General features: G+C 37.7%; 1 protein-coding gene across 1 annotated transcript in view; it reads right to left on the minus strand.

Annotated features, from left to right (window-relative positions):
- Positions 1-14,897, minus strand: part of KMT2C (lysine methyltransferase 2C) — a 270,015-nt gene that overhangs the window by 188,615 nt on the left and 66,503 nt on the right. The window contains 1 exon segment of the mRNA XM_081287862.1: positions 5,355-5,443. Within this exon segment, the coding sequence (XP_081143988.1) occupies positions 5,355-5,443 (89 nt within the window).

Consider the following 14,897-nt stretch of genomic DNA (forward strand, 5'->3'; position numbering starts at 1 on the left):
GGGAGGGAGGGAGGGAGGGAGGGAGGGAGGGAGGGAAACCTTGATGCAACAATCCAAAATTACAAGAAGGAAGGTTATTTCTATAACAAAGATGAGAGCAATAGTAATGGCCACTTGTGGGTTCTTCAATCCTATCCATCAACCATGATAAAATGCTCATTTTAATTAATACTCTTACATTATGAAATTATTACATTACAAATTATTGAGTGAGTGTGTCAAGGCATGGATTTTACATTGGTAAAAGAACCCTTCAATAAGCTTTTGAATCCTGAGACACACATGGAGAGGTTAGAACCTTGCACCAGACTTGAATTTATGTTTAAATTAACTAGACATTTATAGAACTTTTCTTTTTGCCTGGGTTCACTTGTAGGCTGTTGGTTTAATGGCTGTTCTTCCCACCCTCCTTTCCTATTCTCCTTGACCTATATGTCCACTAAAAGAATTAAATGAAGGCCTTTCCACTGACAGACACAGAGCTAATACACTAATACACAGGCCCTGGCTTAACTTCAGTATAAAAGACGAGGTTTTAAAAAAAAAAAAAAAAAGTACCCTCCTGCTCCTTTCTCTATAGAAAGCAGGTCTTGACCTCACATGGAGACAAAATAAGGAAACAATTCATTTGTGGGGCCCGCTATTCTACTCTTAAGAAAAAAATCAAATGTCAAAAATTTACTTTTGTGACAACGTTCCAAAACAGTAGGTAGCTTAGAAAATGCAAAAGCCTAAGAAGGTGATATTGCTCCAGTTAGTAAAGTGAAGGCCTACTGTGTGCCTGGAAGTACTAACCTCACAGCACTCATACACTGTGCAAGGCACAGAATAAATAAACGTGGAACATGATATCATATTTCTTAAATACCAGGAACAGACGTATAGCAGAAGAGATCAGAGAGTAGCAAGTACTGGGGGTTTTGTCCTCATCACTTTAATGGGGGATGCTGGAGACTGAACCCAGGGATGCTCTAGCACTGAGTGCTTTATTCTTCAAAAGAAGAGACTCACTAAGTTGCTAAGACTGGCTTCAAACTTGAGATCCTCCTGCTTCAGCCATCAAAGTCACTGGAATTACAGGTATGTACCACCATGCCCAGCTTAGTGCTGCTTTTTAGACAAGTTGGTAAGGAAAGATCTCTCTGGAAACACAACACCTGAGCAGAAAACTGACTATAAGTAAAGAAATAAGCTGGGGGTAGGGGGTATTCCAAGAAAACAAAATACACAAATGCCTTGGAAAGAAGCATGCCAAACTCCAGGAAGGAAAAGAAGGTCACAAGGCTAAAGCCCAGGGAGCAAAGGAAACAGAAGATGGTGTGGGAAAGTTAGCCCAGGTCAGGGCAGAAGAGCATGAAGTTCATGGTGCAGACTTCAGATTGTGTTCTAATCACTTACTCCTGGAGGCTTTGGATGGTGGGCAGATGAAGTAAAAGACAAGAGTGGAGTGAGAGGAAAAGTAGCAAGACCAGTGAAGACACTATGTGGAGCCCACTGCAGCAGCCCAGAGGAGCAAGGGCGCTGGTGACCAGCTGTGCGATGACAGGCAGAGGAGGAGAAGGAAGTATCTGAGCTCAAGAAACACCAAGAAGGCGAAGACCAAAAAAGTCCCGGGAAGATAGACCAAGGAAGACTCCAGCCAAAGTCTTGGTGAGACCCTGTCACTAATTAATTAATTAAAAAATAAAAAGAGGGCTGGGGATATAGCTCAGTTGGTAGAGTGCTTGCCTCGCATGCACAAGGCCCTGGGTTCAAACCCCAGCACCACAAAAAAATAAAAATAGCCAGTCAGGGTGGCACATACCTGTAATTCCTGTGGTTCCAGGAGGCTGAGGTAGGAGGATTCCAAGTTCAAAGCCACCCCCAGCATAACTTAGTGAGACCATGACTCAAAATTTTTAAAAAGGGCTGAGGATGTGGCTAAGTGCTCCTGGGTTCAGTCCTTCATACCCACACTCCCAAAGAGAGACTCCAGAGCTGGGGTTGTAGCTTAGTAGTAAAGCACTTGCTTAGCATTTGTGAGGCACTGGGTTTGATTCTCAGCACCACATAAAAATAAAGAAATAAAGGTATGTGTCCATCTACAACTAAAAAATATATATTTAAAAAAAACACTCCATGTTTCAGTCTGAACCATATATGGTAGCATGGCTCACGTAGAAACACGGGAAGAGGTTTCAGAGTTAACAATAAGCAGCTAAGCAACTCAGTGAGACCCTGTCTCTAAATAAAATATAAAACAGGGTTGGGGGTGTGACTTAGTGGTTGAGTGCCCCTGAGTTCCATCCTCAATACATCCCCCAAAAAGAAGCTCTATAAAGGTCACACATTCAGTTTAGATCATCTTCAAACATCTAAGAAGAGGTGCTAACAAACAAGCTGAAGATAACAGTTCATGTTAAAGGCAAGAAAAAAAAAAACTGGTAGTGGTCTCCACTAATATGTCAACTTTTATGTTTTTATTATCAGTTAAAAATAATTTCTTAAAAGTCACTACTGTGATTTTTAGAGTCATCAGCACATAGGTAATATTTAAAGCCATGAAACTGAGAAAGACCACTTGATGCACAAAATGAGAAGAACAGAATGAAGAGAAATCACTGAGTTTAAAAAAAAAAAAAGAGAGAGATCTGCAGTCCTGTAAGCCAAGTATAAGTTTCACTCCCAAGAGTGGTTAGCTGTGTGAGAAGACAATGAATGGTTAAGAAGGATGAAGACTAAAAGCTGGTTTGGGCAATATGAGATTACTGGTGACTTGACAAGAACATTTTCGCAGAAAAAAAGGAAGAAAGCCTCATCTGAGTGAGTTCATGAGAAAATAGTCAAAAATAAGTAGCAGCTGGGCATGGTGGTGCACGTCTATAATCCCAGTGGCTCAAGAAGCTGGGGCAGGAGGATTACAAATTCAAAGCCAGCCTCAGCAAAAGCAAGGTGCTAAGCAACTCACAGTGAAACCCTGTCTCTAAATAAAGTACAAAATAGGGCTAGGGATGTGGCTCAGTGGTCAAGTGTCACTGAGTTCAATCCCTGGTCTCCCTCCCGCCCCCCAAAAAAAGTAGTAACCAGCCGGGTGCAATGATACACACCTGTAATTACAGCAACTCAGGAGGCTGAGGCAGAAGGGTCACAAGTTCAAGGCCAGCCTAGGCAACTTAGTGAAACCCTGCCTCAAAACAAAAACTAAAAAGGGCTGGGGATATAGCTCGGTAGTAAAGTATCCCTGGGTTCGATCCCCAATATCACCAAAAAAACAGTAGCCACCATATGACAACTTTTTCAAGGGTTTCATAAAGACAACTGCCAAGGACTTCTGCTATAAAGATGAGTAAAGAACCTCATGTACAGTAGCTAAGAGGGGATGAGTGATCCATAGAGATTGATGTGTTTGAGAGGGATGATTCTGCAACACATTCTGCAGCTAAGAAATGATTTTTTGAGTTGTAAAAACCCCTGACATAGGAAAGCAAAGAAAACTGCAGACCCAAAATCCACAAAAGGTGAAAGGAGATAGAATTCAGGACACAAGTAAAGGACTTAGCCTCAAACAACCACAGAGACTTTTCATTCCATTTTACCAGATGGACAAAAAAAATTCAAGTAGGAAAGCAGATTTGATGGGTGAGTGTTAAAAAAAAAAAAAATTTTTTTCCACTAAAATAAGCAAGATCATCAGCTAAAGATTGAAAACTGGGAGGAAGTATTAGAAATCTGAAAAGAGATGGTGGTGAAATAATAATTTTCAATAAATGGGAGAGGAAATTTTTGAGAATACAGAATGAAAGGAAGGCACCAGTCATCACTAATTTGATTTGAGGTCACAAATTTAAAATGAAATCAGTTGGCAAGATTATGCCTTTCTCTACAGCTATGTTCAGCTACTAGAATGCACAATCTGGGCTGCTAGAAGAGAATGACCACAATGATGAGTCACAGAATCCGGCCAGAAAGGAGAGCAACAAGCCCACTGGTAAGACCAATGAGGCATTAGGAGAAAAGCGACCTGGAAAAAGAAGCAGCCAGGGAGTAGGACAGCAGAGCTGATTTTGGAAATGAAATAGCAATTGTTTCAGTGGCTGGTACAATAAGAAAGCTGATATATGACCATAAGAAGGAGCAGCTGAAGGGGAATGAAGAACAGGATTTCTGAGGAAATCAGGAAGCTGAAAGGATGGGGTATTGAACAGATTATCAAAAATGACAACCAGAGAAGCACAGAAGAGTAAAACAGAAAGGCAGGTGCTAACCTTCTGCTAGTGAGTGAGAGAGCCCAGCAAGACTGTGGATAAGCGCAACACACTCTGGTAGCACTGTTTTAATTTGCCGGTAATCATAATGAAAATATTATTTAAAGCTTCGAAAGGACTCTTCATTACTAACAGTGAACTACAGAAAAAATTATATGAAAAAAGAACTAATGCTATTTACATAAATTCAAGTTTGCAGTAGTGTGATAATGAGCAAAAAGGGTAAATTTAAAACTCAGAACTTTCAAGCTTTATTTTGTCATTCTACCTACCTAGGCCCTAGTCAGAAGAGGGATGAAAACTGTATATACTATTTGAAAGATTAAAAAAAAAACACTATATAATAACACATTTGACAACCATAAGGCATTTTCTAGAAAATTATATTTTAAAATATAATGCAATTTTAAACTCTTCTATAAAAACAAAAGACATTCAAGAAGCATCAGGATGATATTCAACTTCAGAGATGAAGCCTAATACTTCATCCAAATTCTATCCAACAACTATAGAAAACAAGGCCAACGACGGACTACCTACCACAGATATCCTCTACATACAATATGAAGCCTAGTCCCTTTGACCACGTACCACCAATCTCCTATAAATTCTGGAAACCACTCTGGGCAACCTACTCTACCCACATTTTGCCACAATACATGTTAGCTAACTTAGGACACCTAAAGGTTCTGCAGACCAGAAACCATGTGTTCAACTTGGTATTTCATACTACCATTCACTAGTGAAACACTTTCTCTCTATATACATTTTAACAAAACAAGCACTAAACAAATATTTAATGGTTCACAAGCAAGAAATATCCTGTGAGCTAGCATAATAATGGCCTGAGTTACTGCTTCTTGCAGTTTTAATTTTACTTTGATAAAACAGTTATCAATAAATACAAAATAATTCCTACTAAATCAGGTCTCAAGGAAAAGGTGTGAGGGAGTAGACTGGGTTTTCCACATGGTGACTAGCTAGCAAACTAACTGGGACAAATGGAACTGAAGTGCAGTGCATCAACCACGGCTAACACAACACGTTTCCACACATATGCCAGGTGCACATGTGCATACTATCATGTACATTCTTATTAAACTGTGATACCTGTTTCCACGATATTTTCTGCTTCTGTTGTCTCCAGCCCGTCCATGCTATCTTCATCATCCACCGTAGTTTTTCCTCTACTTCGAGGCCTAGAAAGAAATAAAGACATATAGTAAAAAATAATGAATTTTCAGGATTATATGTTATACTCCATATAAATCACAATTTAAAGGTCTATAAAATAATTTGGACATTTCTCCAGCATTTTACCATGTTAAACAGTAAATACCAGACTTTGCGGTCACTTTGTCCCCTAAACTCAGCCCTTCCTTATGGCTAGATGTGAGGACACACCCAGGTAAGTGTGCTATGTTATTAAAACTGGCCGAGGTATCCCTATTCTGGCCTTTCCTCTTTCCAGATAACCTTCTGGAGACTCCCTTTGTCTATAGGAGTAGCTTCAACAACTTAACAGGTTCTGGACAGAGTAGATACATCAGGCTGTAGCTACACATTTAATCAAGTGAATGAGGAACACCCAGACATTTGTATTTGTTTGAAGCTGACATAAAAGACCATGATGCACAATGACTAAAGAAAATAAAATTCCAAAAATTGAGTATGATCTAATTGCATTACCTTTTTAAGTGTTATGAAATTTAACTTAAAAACACTTTAGGGAAATAAAATAAAGGTAACAACAGCGATAAGGTAGATTCTGTAACCCAATGTAATATTTAAAAAAAAAATTTAACATCTAATATCTTTAAGTTATTTTGGAGTATTTTAAGGGATAGAAATGAGGAAAAAAAGAGAAATTTAAAGAATAAGATATTACAAATAAGAAATTTAGAAAACTGACAAAAAGTGGGCTGGGTTTTAGCTCAGTTTAGAGCACTTGCCTATTACATGTGAGGCACTGGGTTCGATCTTCAGCACCACATATAAACAAATAAATAAAAGTGTGTCCATCTACAACTGGAAAAAAAATTTTAAACAAGAGAAAAAAATACAAATGAGCTCAGAATTTGAAAATAATGGAAAATGATAAGAATAAAAGATAAATTATATTAAAAAATAAATCAAAGAGTTATGCTTAAGTATCTTATTTTAAAAAGGAAGGTAACCAATCTAATCATAAAGGAAATATGTTAAAAGTTAAAGTGTTGGAAGTCCAAATAGTTTTAGTTGAAATATTGCAAGTTGCCAAAAAGTCATCTCCAAAAGATGTGTGTTTGGGGGGGGGGGTGCAAAAAAGAATTATCTGAATCAAATTCCTAACAGATACTGTCCAAAACTAAAGATTAAATTTTTTTCAGGAAATAATGTCAAGAGGTAATAAATGGAAGGGCATCAAATTAAAAAGCTTCTATGCAGCAAAGGAAAAAATTAAGAATGTGAAGAGAGCCAGATGCAGTGGCACACACCAGTAATCCCAGCAACTCCAGAGGCTGAGATAGGAGGACTGCAAATTTAAAGCCAGCCTCAGCAACTTAACCAGGCCCTAAGTGACTTAGCAAGATTGTGTCTCAAAATAAAACATAAAGAAGGGCTGGGGATGTAGCTCAGTGGTAAAGTGTCCCAGTACAGAGAGGGGAGGGGGGTAATATGAATATAAACAAAGAATCTACTGAATGGAGAGTATCTTTGCTAAATACTCTTCTGACAGAAGATCAATATCCACAGCATATGAGGAACTTAAAAAACTGAACACACACATACAAAATAGTAACCCAAGCTGCTCAGGTGGCACATGCCTATAATTCCAGCAATTCAGGAGTCTGAAGCAGGAATATTCCAGTTAGACACCAACCTCAGCAACTTAGTGATGCCCTATGCGCTTAGAGAGACTCAGTCTCAAAATAAAACATAAAAGCTGGGCACAGTGGTGCACAACTGTAATCCCAGCAACTCAGGAGGCTGAGGCATAAGGACCTTATGTTCAAAGCCAGCCTATGCCACTTAGCAAGACCATAAGCAATTTAGCAAGACCCTGTCTCTAAATAAAATATTTATTTAGTGTTAAGCACCCCTAGGTTCAATCACTGGTACCATTAATTAATTTACATTTTAAAAAGGGATGGGTGTGTGGCTCAGTAGTCAAGTGCCCCTGGGTTCAATCCCTGGTGGTGTGGTGGTGGTGGAAATAACAACCACCTAATAAATAAACGGACAAATAAACCAAACAGATAATTCTCAAAAGAAGCAGCCAACAAATATATGAAAGACTACTCAACATCCTTAGCAACTAGGGAAATGCAAATCAAGACAATATAAGATTTCATCTCACTTCACTCTGAATGGCAGCCCTCAAAATTACAAGCAATAATAAATGCTAGAGAGGATATGGAGAAAAAGGATCACTGTTACACTGTTGATGGACTGTACATTAGTACCACCACTATGGAAAATCGGTATGGAGATTCCACAAAATACTCGGCATAGAACCAACCATATATGACCTAGCTATGCCACTCCTTGGTATTTATTTTAAAGAATTAAAGTCATATTACTACAGTGATACATGCACATCCATGTTTACAGCAGCACAACTCACAACAGAAAAACTATGGAACCAACCTGGCTATCTATCAGTTGATGAGTGGATAAGAAAATGTGGTATATATGTGCAATGGAGTTTCATTCAGCCATAAAGAAACATGAAATTATGTTATTTGAAACAGTAAAAATAGTACCATTTCAAACTTGCTGTGAGGTGGAGGGAAAGGAAACAGAACCAAATTAAGAAACTACAAAACTTGGAAGATAGGAAAGCATGATCGGGGCCAATGCATTCTAAGAATGATTTTATTATTTGTGGCAACAAAGAGAAAATAATTATTATTAAGTAGTTCTGTTTAGATTTAAACAAAAAGTTTAATAAAACAAAGAAGAAAAAAGAACAAGGGAAATTTTTTAATCAATTCCTATTGCAAGCAGAAGAGAAGGAAAAAATATACAGTTAATAGAAAATAACTTGAAAGGATAAATATAAATATGAATTTTCATAGTAAACATCAATGGCTTTATTTAATGATAAAAAGGTGAATTCACCCAGATAACGTAACTTAAAGAACTTCACATTATTATATAAAGCAAATATTTACACAAAAATGAAGAGATGATAACTGAAAATTAAGGGAAATTTAACATTCCATACTCACAAACTGATAGATAAAACCAGTTTGAGCCTTTTAAACAAATATCTAGACAACTCATATGACAAGCATCATGAGCTCCTGTACCACTCCTGTATCAAATGCCCAAAGGGCAGCAGAAGTAGATAAGGCAAGTCACTGTCCCCACAATTGTCCTCAGTGACGACACATGGTCACAAAGAAAGGACATACAACATCAAGAAAATGAAGCACCGGACTGGGATTGTGGCTCAGTGGCAGAGCACTTGCCTTGCACATATGAGAGGCAATGGGTTCGATCCTCAGCACAACATAAAAATAAATAAACAGAATAAAGGTATTGTGTCCATCTACAACTTAAAAAAAAAAAAAAGAAAGAAAGAAAGAAAAGCACCAAAAGCTGGCGACTGGGCACCAGGTTGATAAAATTCTGTATGAACAAGAATTTTATCTAACCTAGGCAGATGTGAGGTAGAAGGTATCTCTCCAATCACTAGGACATTTGGGCGGAAAGCACTGCCACAGAGGGAACAGCATCGGTACAACTTGTGAGGTTCTTCTAAGGAAAGAGGGCTGAGATGGCATGGGCATGGAAGCTGACAGGTGGAAGAAGGTGTGAGAGGAGCAAGGATGTCTTGGCTGAGGAACCCACAGACCAATATGAAGACTTGGGACCGAGAGGCTAGAAACCCCTGAGACAATCCAAGTGGGACAGAAAGCAAGCAACTGCAGGGACTCCATGGAGGGAAACTGCACCTTTGGTTGGTCCTTCACCAACCAAATTACAGGTGATTACAGGTGACCTTTCTAAAGAACTGAAAGGTGTGTGGCTGAGCAGACTCTTCACAGAGCCCTGCAGATGGTCACCCTGATCTGTTTTGAGCTTATCACTCCATTATCACACCACATGACTATTTTTTGACACAACTGGCTTATTTTAGACTAGTTTTATCTAGTTTATAACCTTGATCAACACACCAGTTGTCTGCACTGCACTATTTAGTCCTCAGGAAGAATTCTTATCTTAATTTTTGTTTTTGTTTTTTCTCTTGTGTTGCCAGCTCCCGGTTTTGTCATCATACTCATCAATCTATCAGAATTCTTTTCTTTCTGGCCAGTGGACCAATTTATCAACATGTCCTTTTCAGATCTCTAGTACTTCATTCATGTGTTCCTGACTGCTGCCCCTGGCTTCTGATTATGTGACTATTCTGAGTGATCAAACACTAACTTCTGGATTCAAAAGACAATGGTCATGCTTGTCAAACCCATACCAACTGCCAATTTCCAGGATTAAATAGAAAAATACATATTGTTATTTCTATATTGATTCAAATGTTTCCAGTTTTCGTTTTTAATGAAAGTCTCGAGTCTAATTATGACATGAATATTATTTATTTTAACCCTTTGGATTCTTCCTATTTTTCCTTTCTCTCTCTTAACCATTTCATTTTAGTCTTCTTTGCTTCACTTTATTACAAGGAAATCTGAAGTAACAGAATAGCACCAACTTTAGTTGAGAAATTTTTCTACCAAAATGCAATGTATCACAGTAATCTTAGAAGCTGACACTCTACAACTGAGTTCCTAGAATAACATAAAGACATCTACTTAAAGTAACATAGGAGTTCAAAGAGGGGTCAAAAAAAAAATCACCCTTCACACCGGGTGTTGTGGCGCACGCCTGTAATCCAAGCAGCTCAGGAGGCTGAGGCAGGAGGATCACCAGTTCAAAGCCAGCCTCAGCAAAAGTGAGGCATTAAGCAACTCAGTGACACCCTGTCTCTAAATAAAATACAAAATAGGGATGGGGACGTGGCTCAGTGGTTAACTCCCTGGGTTCAATCCTCAGTATCAAAAAAGAAAAAAATCACCCTTCAGTTACAAAACCAGACAAAACATGAGAAATGACTGTTATTAGACACTGGCCAATGAGAGGTATAAAACTGAACCCTTGAACAAGAGGAAACACACAAGGGAAGCCCTACCTTTGCATGCACCTTCTGCACGGACTGAACTTACAAACAAACTAGAGCACATGAAGAACCCAGAGAGAAACTGTATTGAAATGAGAATACAGAAATCACCAGTCAGAGATGCTTAGGGAGGCCAGAATTTGTGGGACACAGTACTCAAGAGGACAGGCAGAAACGTGCATTAGGGCACCCATGTGTTTTTTAATCTGAACAGCAATCTGTATTATGTGTGGTATGAAATCTTCTAAAGCTAAATAAGAAAAACTATCAGCGGAAAAATAATTTCAAAAGAACTATAATACGAAAAGTCCCATTTCACAGAGTCATGTCCCTCTACATTCAGTAGAGTACAGCAAGACTCCTTAGGAGCAGGGATAAAGGAGACTCAGAACAAAATGCTAGTCTAGACCATCCCTAAAAGAGCAGACAGCTCTCAAAAGATCAAAATAGTTCACAACTAACTAAACAGCCAGGTAGAAAAATGCATCAGTCGTAAAAAGACAACAAAAATAAATCACAATGTGGGGCATCCACTTAAAACATACAAGACATAGGAAAGGAAGCCAAAATGTAAGCCACGATCAGGAGAATGAGGGAACAGAAACAGTAATCAATAGGAAATGACAGAAAAGGGGAAGCATGCATATTAAAGCAGCAATTACACATTTCATATGCTCAAGAATATAAAGGAAAACATGAACATGAGAGAAATGGAAGCTATTAAAAATAAAAATGGAGCTCATGAAAGTAAAATCAAAAAATAATGTCAATCTCTAGCAATTAGAGAAATGCACATTAAAACTACACTGAGATTTAAACTCACTCCACTCAGAATGGCAATAATCAAGAATAGAAACAATAAATGTTGGCGAGGATGTGGGGAAAAGAGTACACTCATATATTGCTGGTGGGACTGCAAATTGGTGTAACCACTCTAGAAAGCAATATGGAGATTTCTCAGAAAACTAGAAATGAAATCATCATTTGATCCAGTTATATTACTCCTCAGTGTATATCCAAAGAAGTTAAACTCAGCATACTATAGTGACATGGCCACATCAATGTTTATACCCGCTGAATTCACAATGGCTAAGCTGTGGAACCAACCTAGGTGCCCTTCAAAAGATGAATAGACAAAGAAAATGTGGTTTATATACACAATAGAATATTACTCAGCCATAAAGAAGAATGACTTTATGACATTTGCCAGTAAATGGATGAATGTGGACACTATCATGCTAAGTAAAATAAGCCAATTCCAAAAAAATAACTAAATAAATAAAAATTTTAAAAAACAGAGGTCAAATTTCTCTCTGATATGTGGATGCTAACACACAAGGTGGGGGGAGTTCAGTAGAACAAAGGGGAATGGAGGGAAGGGTATGGAATAGAAAAAGAAAAGGCAGTCGAGTGAACCTGACATAACTTTCCTGTGTACATACATATGTGAATATACCACAGTGAATCTCAACATGCACATCCACAAGACTGGGATCCTAATTAGAAAAATATATATTCCATGTTTGTATAAATGTATCAAAATAGAATCTACTGTCATGTATAAGTAAAAAAGAAAACTTTTTAAAAATAATGTTAAATTAAGCTTTTACATTGAAAGATTAACATCGATTTTAAAAAAAAAATCACTTGCCTTAAAGACACTTGAAAAAAAAAAACTATCCAAACTAAAGAAAGAGTGAAAAATGACAAACACAGCTACAAGGCCCTGTGGGAAAACAGAAACACATCTAACAGGTATGAGGCTGGAGTAAGGAAGGGAGAAAATAAAAGCATTTAGTGAAATAATCACTATAAATTTTGCAAATTGTGTTCTCTCAATAGATAATGACAAAGTGGTTTATAGTAAAATTGTTGGAAAAGAGTAAGAGCAGAAAAATCTTAAAAGTTAGAGACATTATCCACAGAGTGACAAAAATAAGACCACAGGCTTTTCCTCTGAAATCGTGAGCCAGACTATGGAAAACATACTTAAAAGTGCTCAAGGGAAAAGTAAAGGAGCCAAGTGCAGTGGCGCATGCCTGTATCAAAGCCAACCTCAGCAACTTAGCAAGGCCCTCAGCAAGAGTGAGACCCCATCTCAAAATTTCAAATAAAAAAAATATATAAATTTTTAAAAATTTAAAAGGCAGGAATTAATTAAAGGGAATCCCTATGAAAAGTCAAGAAAATGTGTAGTAAACTGTATCTATTGGGCTGGGATTGTGGCTCAGCGGTAGAGCACATATGAGGCCCTGGGTTTAATCCTCAGCACCACATAAAAATACATAAAATAAAGATATTCTGCCCAACTACAACTAAAAACATAAATATTTTTTTAAAAAAACTGTATCTATCAAGCCTGTGATCCCAGCCTCTCAGGAGGTTAAGGCAGGAGGATCGCAAGTTCAATGCCAGCTTGGCAACTCAACAAAATCTTGTCTCAAATTTTTTTTTAAAGAGCTGTAAATGCGCTTCAGTAGGGGAGAACTTGCTTAGCAAGCTGGAGTCCCTGGATTCAATCCCCAGTACCATACACTCAAAAAGGCATCCATCAATGGCTGAGGCTGGGCTGTGTGGTGGAGCCCTTGCCTAACCTGCCTAAGGATTTGGAGTCTACTTCCAGCACCTAAAAAAATAAATACATAAAAGTAACCTTCCCCAAAAAAGTATCCTTCAACAACAATGAACTAAAAACTTCAAACAAATGATGAATGAATTCTTCACCAACAAACCTTCATTGCAAGTGCCAAGATATGCTGAAAAAATTCTTCAAACAGGAAAGTAGTACCCAATAAAAACCTGAATGTATGCAACAGAATAATGTGATGGTAACATGGATGTAAATGTTAAAGACTTTCCCATTTTCACATTTCCTTAAAAGTTAACTATTTAAAGCAAAAACAAATTATTTTGGGGGTTGTAATATATATAAAATTAACATGCTCAGCCAGGCATGGTGGCACACGCCTATAATACCAGTGGCTTGGAAAGCTGAGGCAGGAAACACAATATTTCAAAACTTGTGATGAAATGAGTAGAGGGACATATACAGTTTAAACAGTTATATCAGAAACCAAGGAAGAACCCAACTCAAATTAAGTTTCCAACTAAGAAATCCAAAAATGGAGCAAGGTGTGGTGGCACTGTAATCCCAGTGACTCAGTAGGCTGAGGAAGGAGGACTGCAAGTTCAAGGCCAGCAACTTAGGAAGACCCTGTCTCCAAATAAGAAGCAAAAAAGGCTGATGATGTGCTCAGTGGCAGTGTTTACCAAGCATATTTGAGTCCTGGGTTCAATCCCCAATATCATCCAGAAAAGGGCAGGGTGGGTCCAGCAAATGGGCAAAGCAAACCCATAATACCTAAGAAGGGGAGAAATAAAGGAAGAAAGCAACATAATGGGGGGCTGGAGTTGTAGCTTGGTGGTATAGTACTTGCCTAGCACATATGAAGCACTGGGTTTGATCCTCAGTACCACATAATAAAAAAAATAAATAAAATACAAGTATTGGGTCCATTTACAACTAAAAGCAATTTTAAAACATAATAGGAATTTTTTTAAAAATCAGTTAAACCAAAAGATGGTTCTTTGAAAAAAAAATAATAAAATTGATAGATCCCAAGCTAAAAATGATTGAGCGAAAAAATACATCATAACAATATCAAAAGTGAAAGGGGACATCACTACAGGAGCAATATACACTAACCCATTAAGTTCCATAAATTCAATTCCATAAATGTAACAAATATTCACATATTATTTCAAAGTTACCATAAGTGTTATATTTGTTGCTTAACTGAAGCTTATGTAGGTGTTCCACATCTGGGACAATGGAACAAGATGGGCTAAAAGGACAACGAGAAAACATTATAAGTAATTTTATACCAATAAATCAACAACTCAAATGAAACAGCAAAATCCCTTGGATGGCACCAATTTACCAAAACTGATAAAAGACTGGAAATAGACACTGGGATATTCAAAATTTCTATTAGAAAAATTTAATTGGTAGTTATATACCTTCCCACAAAGAAAATTCCAAGCCCAGATGACTTTACTGATGAATTCTATTGAGCATTAAATAATACTAGCCCTAAACTACCCTTCGGGAAAAAAAAGGGGGGAAAGAAACACTTCCCAACTCATTCCATAAGGTCAGCTTTGCACCGAAAGCAAAACCAGACAGACATTGAGTAATACCAATATCCATCACAAGATACAGATGAAATTAAAAGGAATAAAACACTAGTACCTATGTTTTGTATAAATAACTCTCACACCAAAACAATACAAAAATAATGAAAGAGAATCATAGCCTGCTATTCATTTTTAGATACACATAAAATTCTGAATGAAAAATTAACAGGGGGGCTGGGGATGTGGCTCAAGCAGTAGCTCGCTCGCCTGGCATGCGAACGGCCCGGGTTCAGCACCACATACCAACAAAGATGTTGTGTCCGCTGAGAACTAAAAAATAAATATTAAAAATT

The sequence above is a fragment of the Spermophilus citellus genome, assembly GCF_964194105.1.
Source record: "Spermophilus citellus genome assembly, chromosome: 3".
NCBI classification, from domain to species: domain Eukaryota; kingdom Metazoa; phylum Chordata; class Mammalia; order Rodentia; family Sciuridae; genus Spermophilus; species Spermophilus citellus.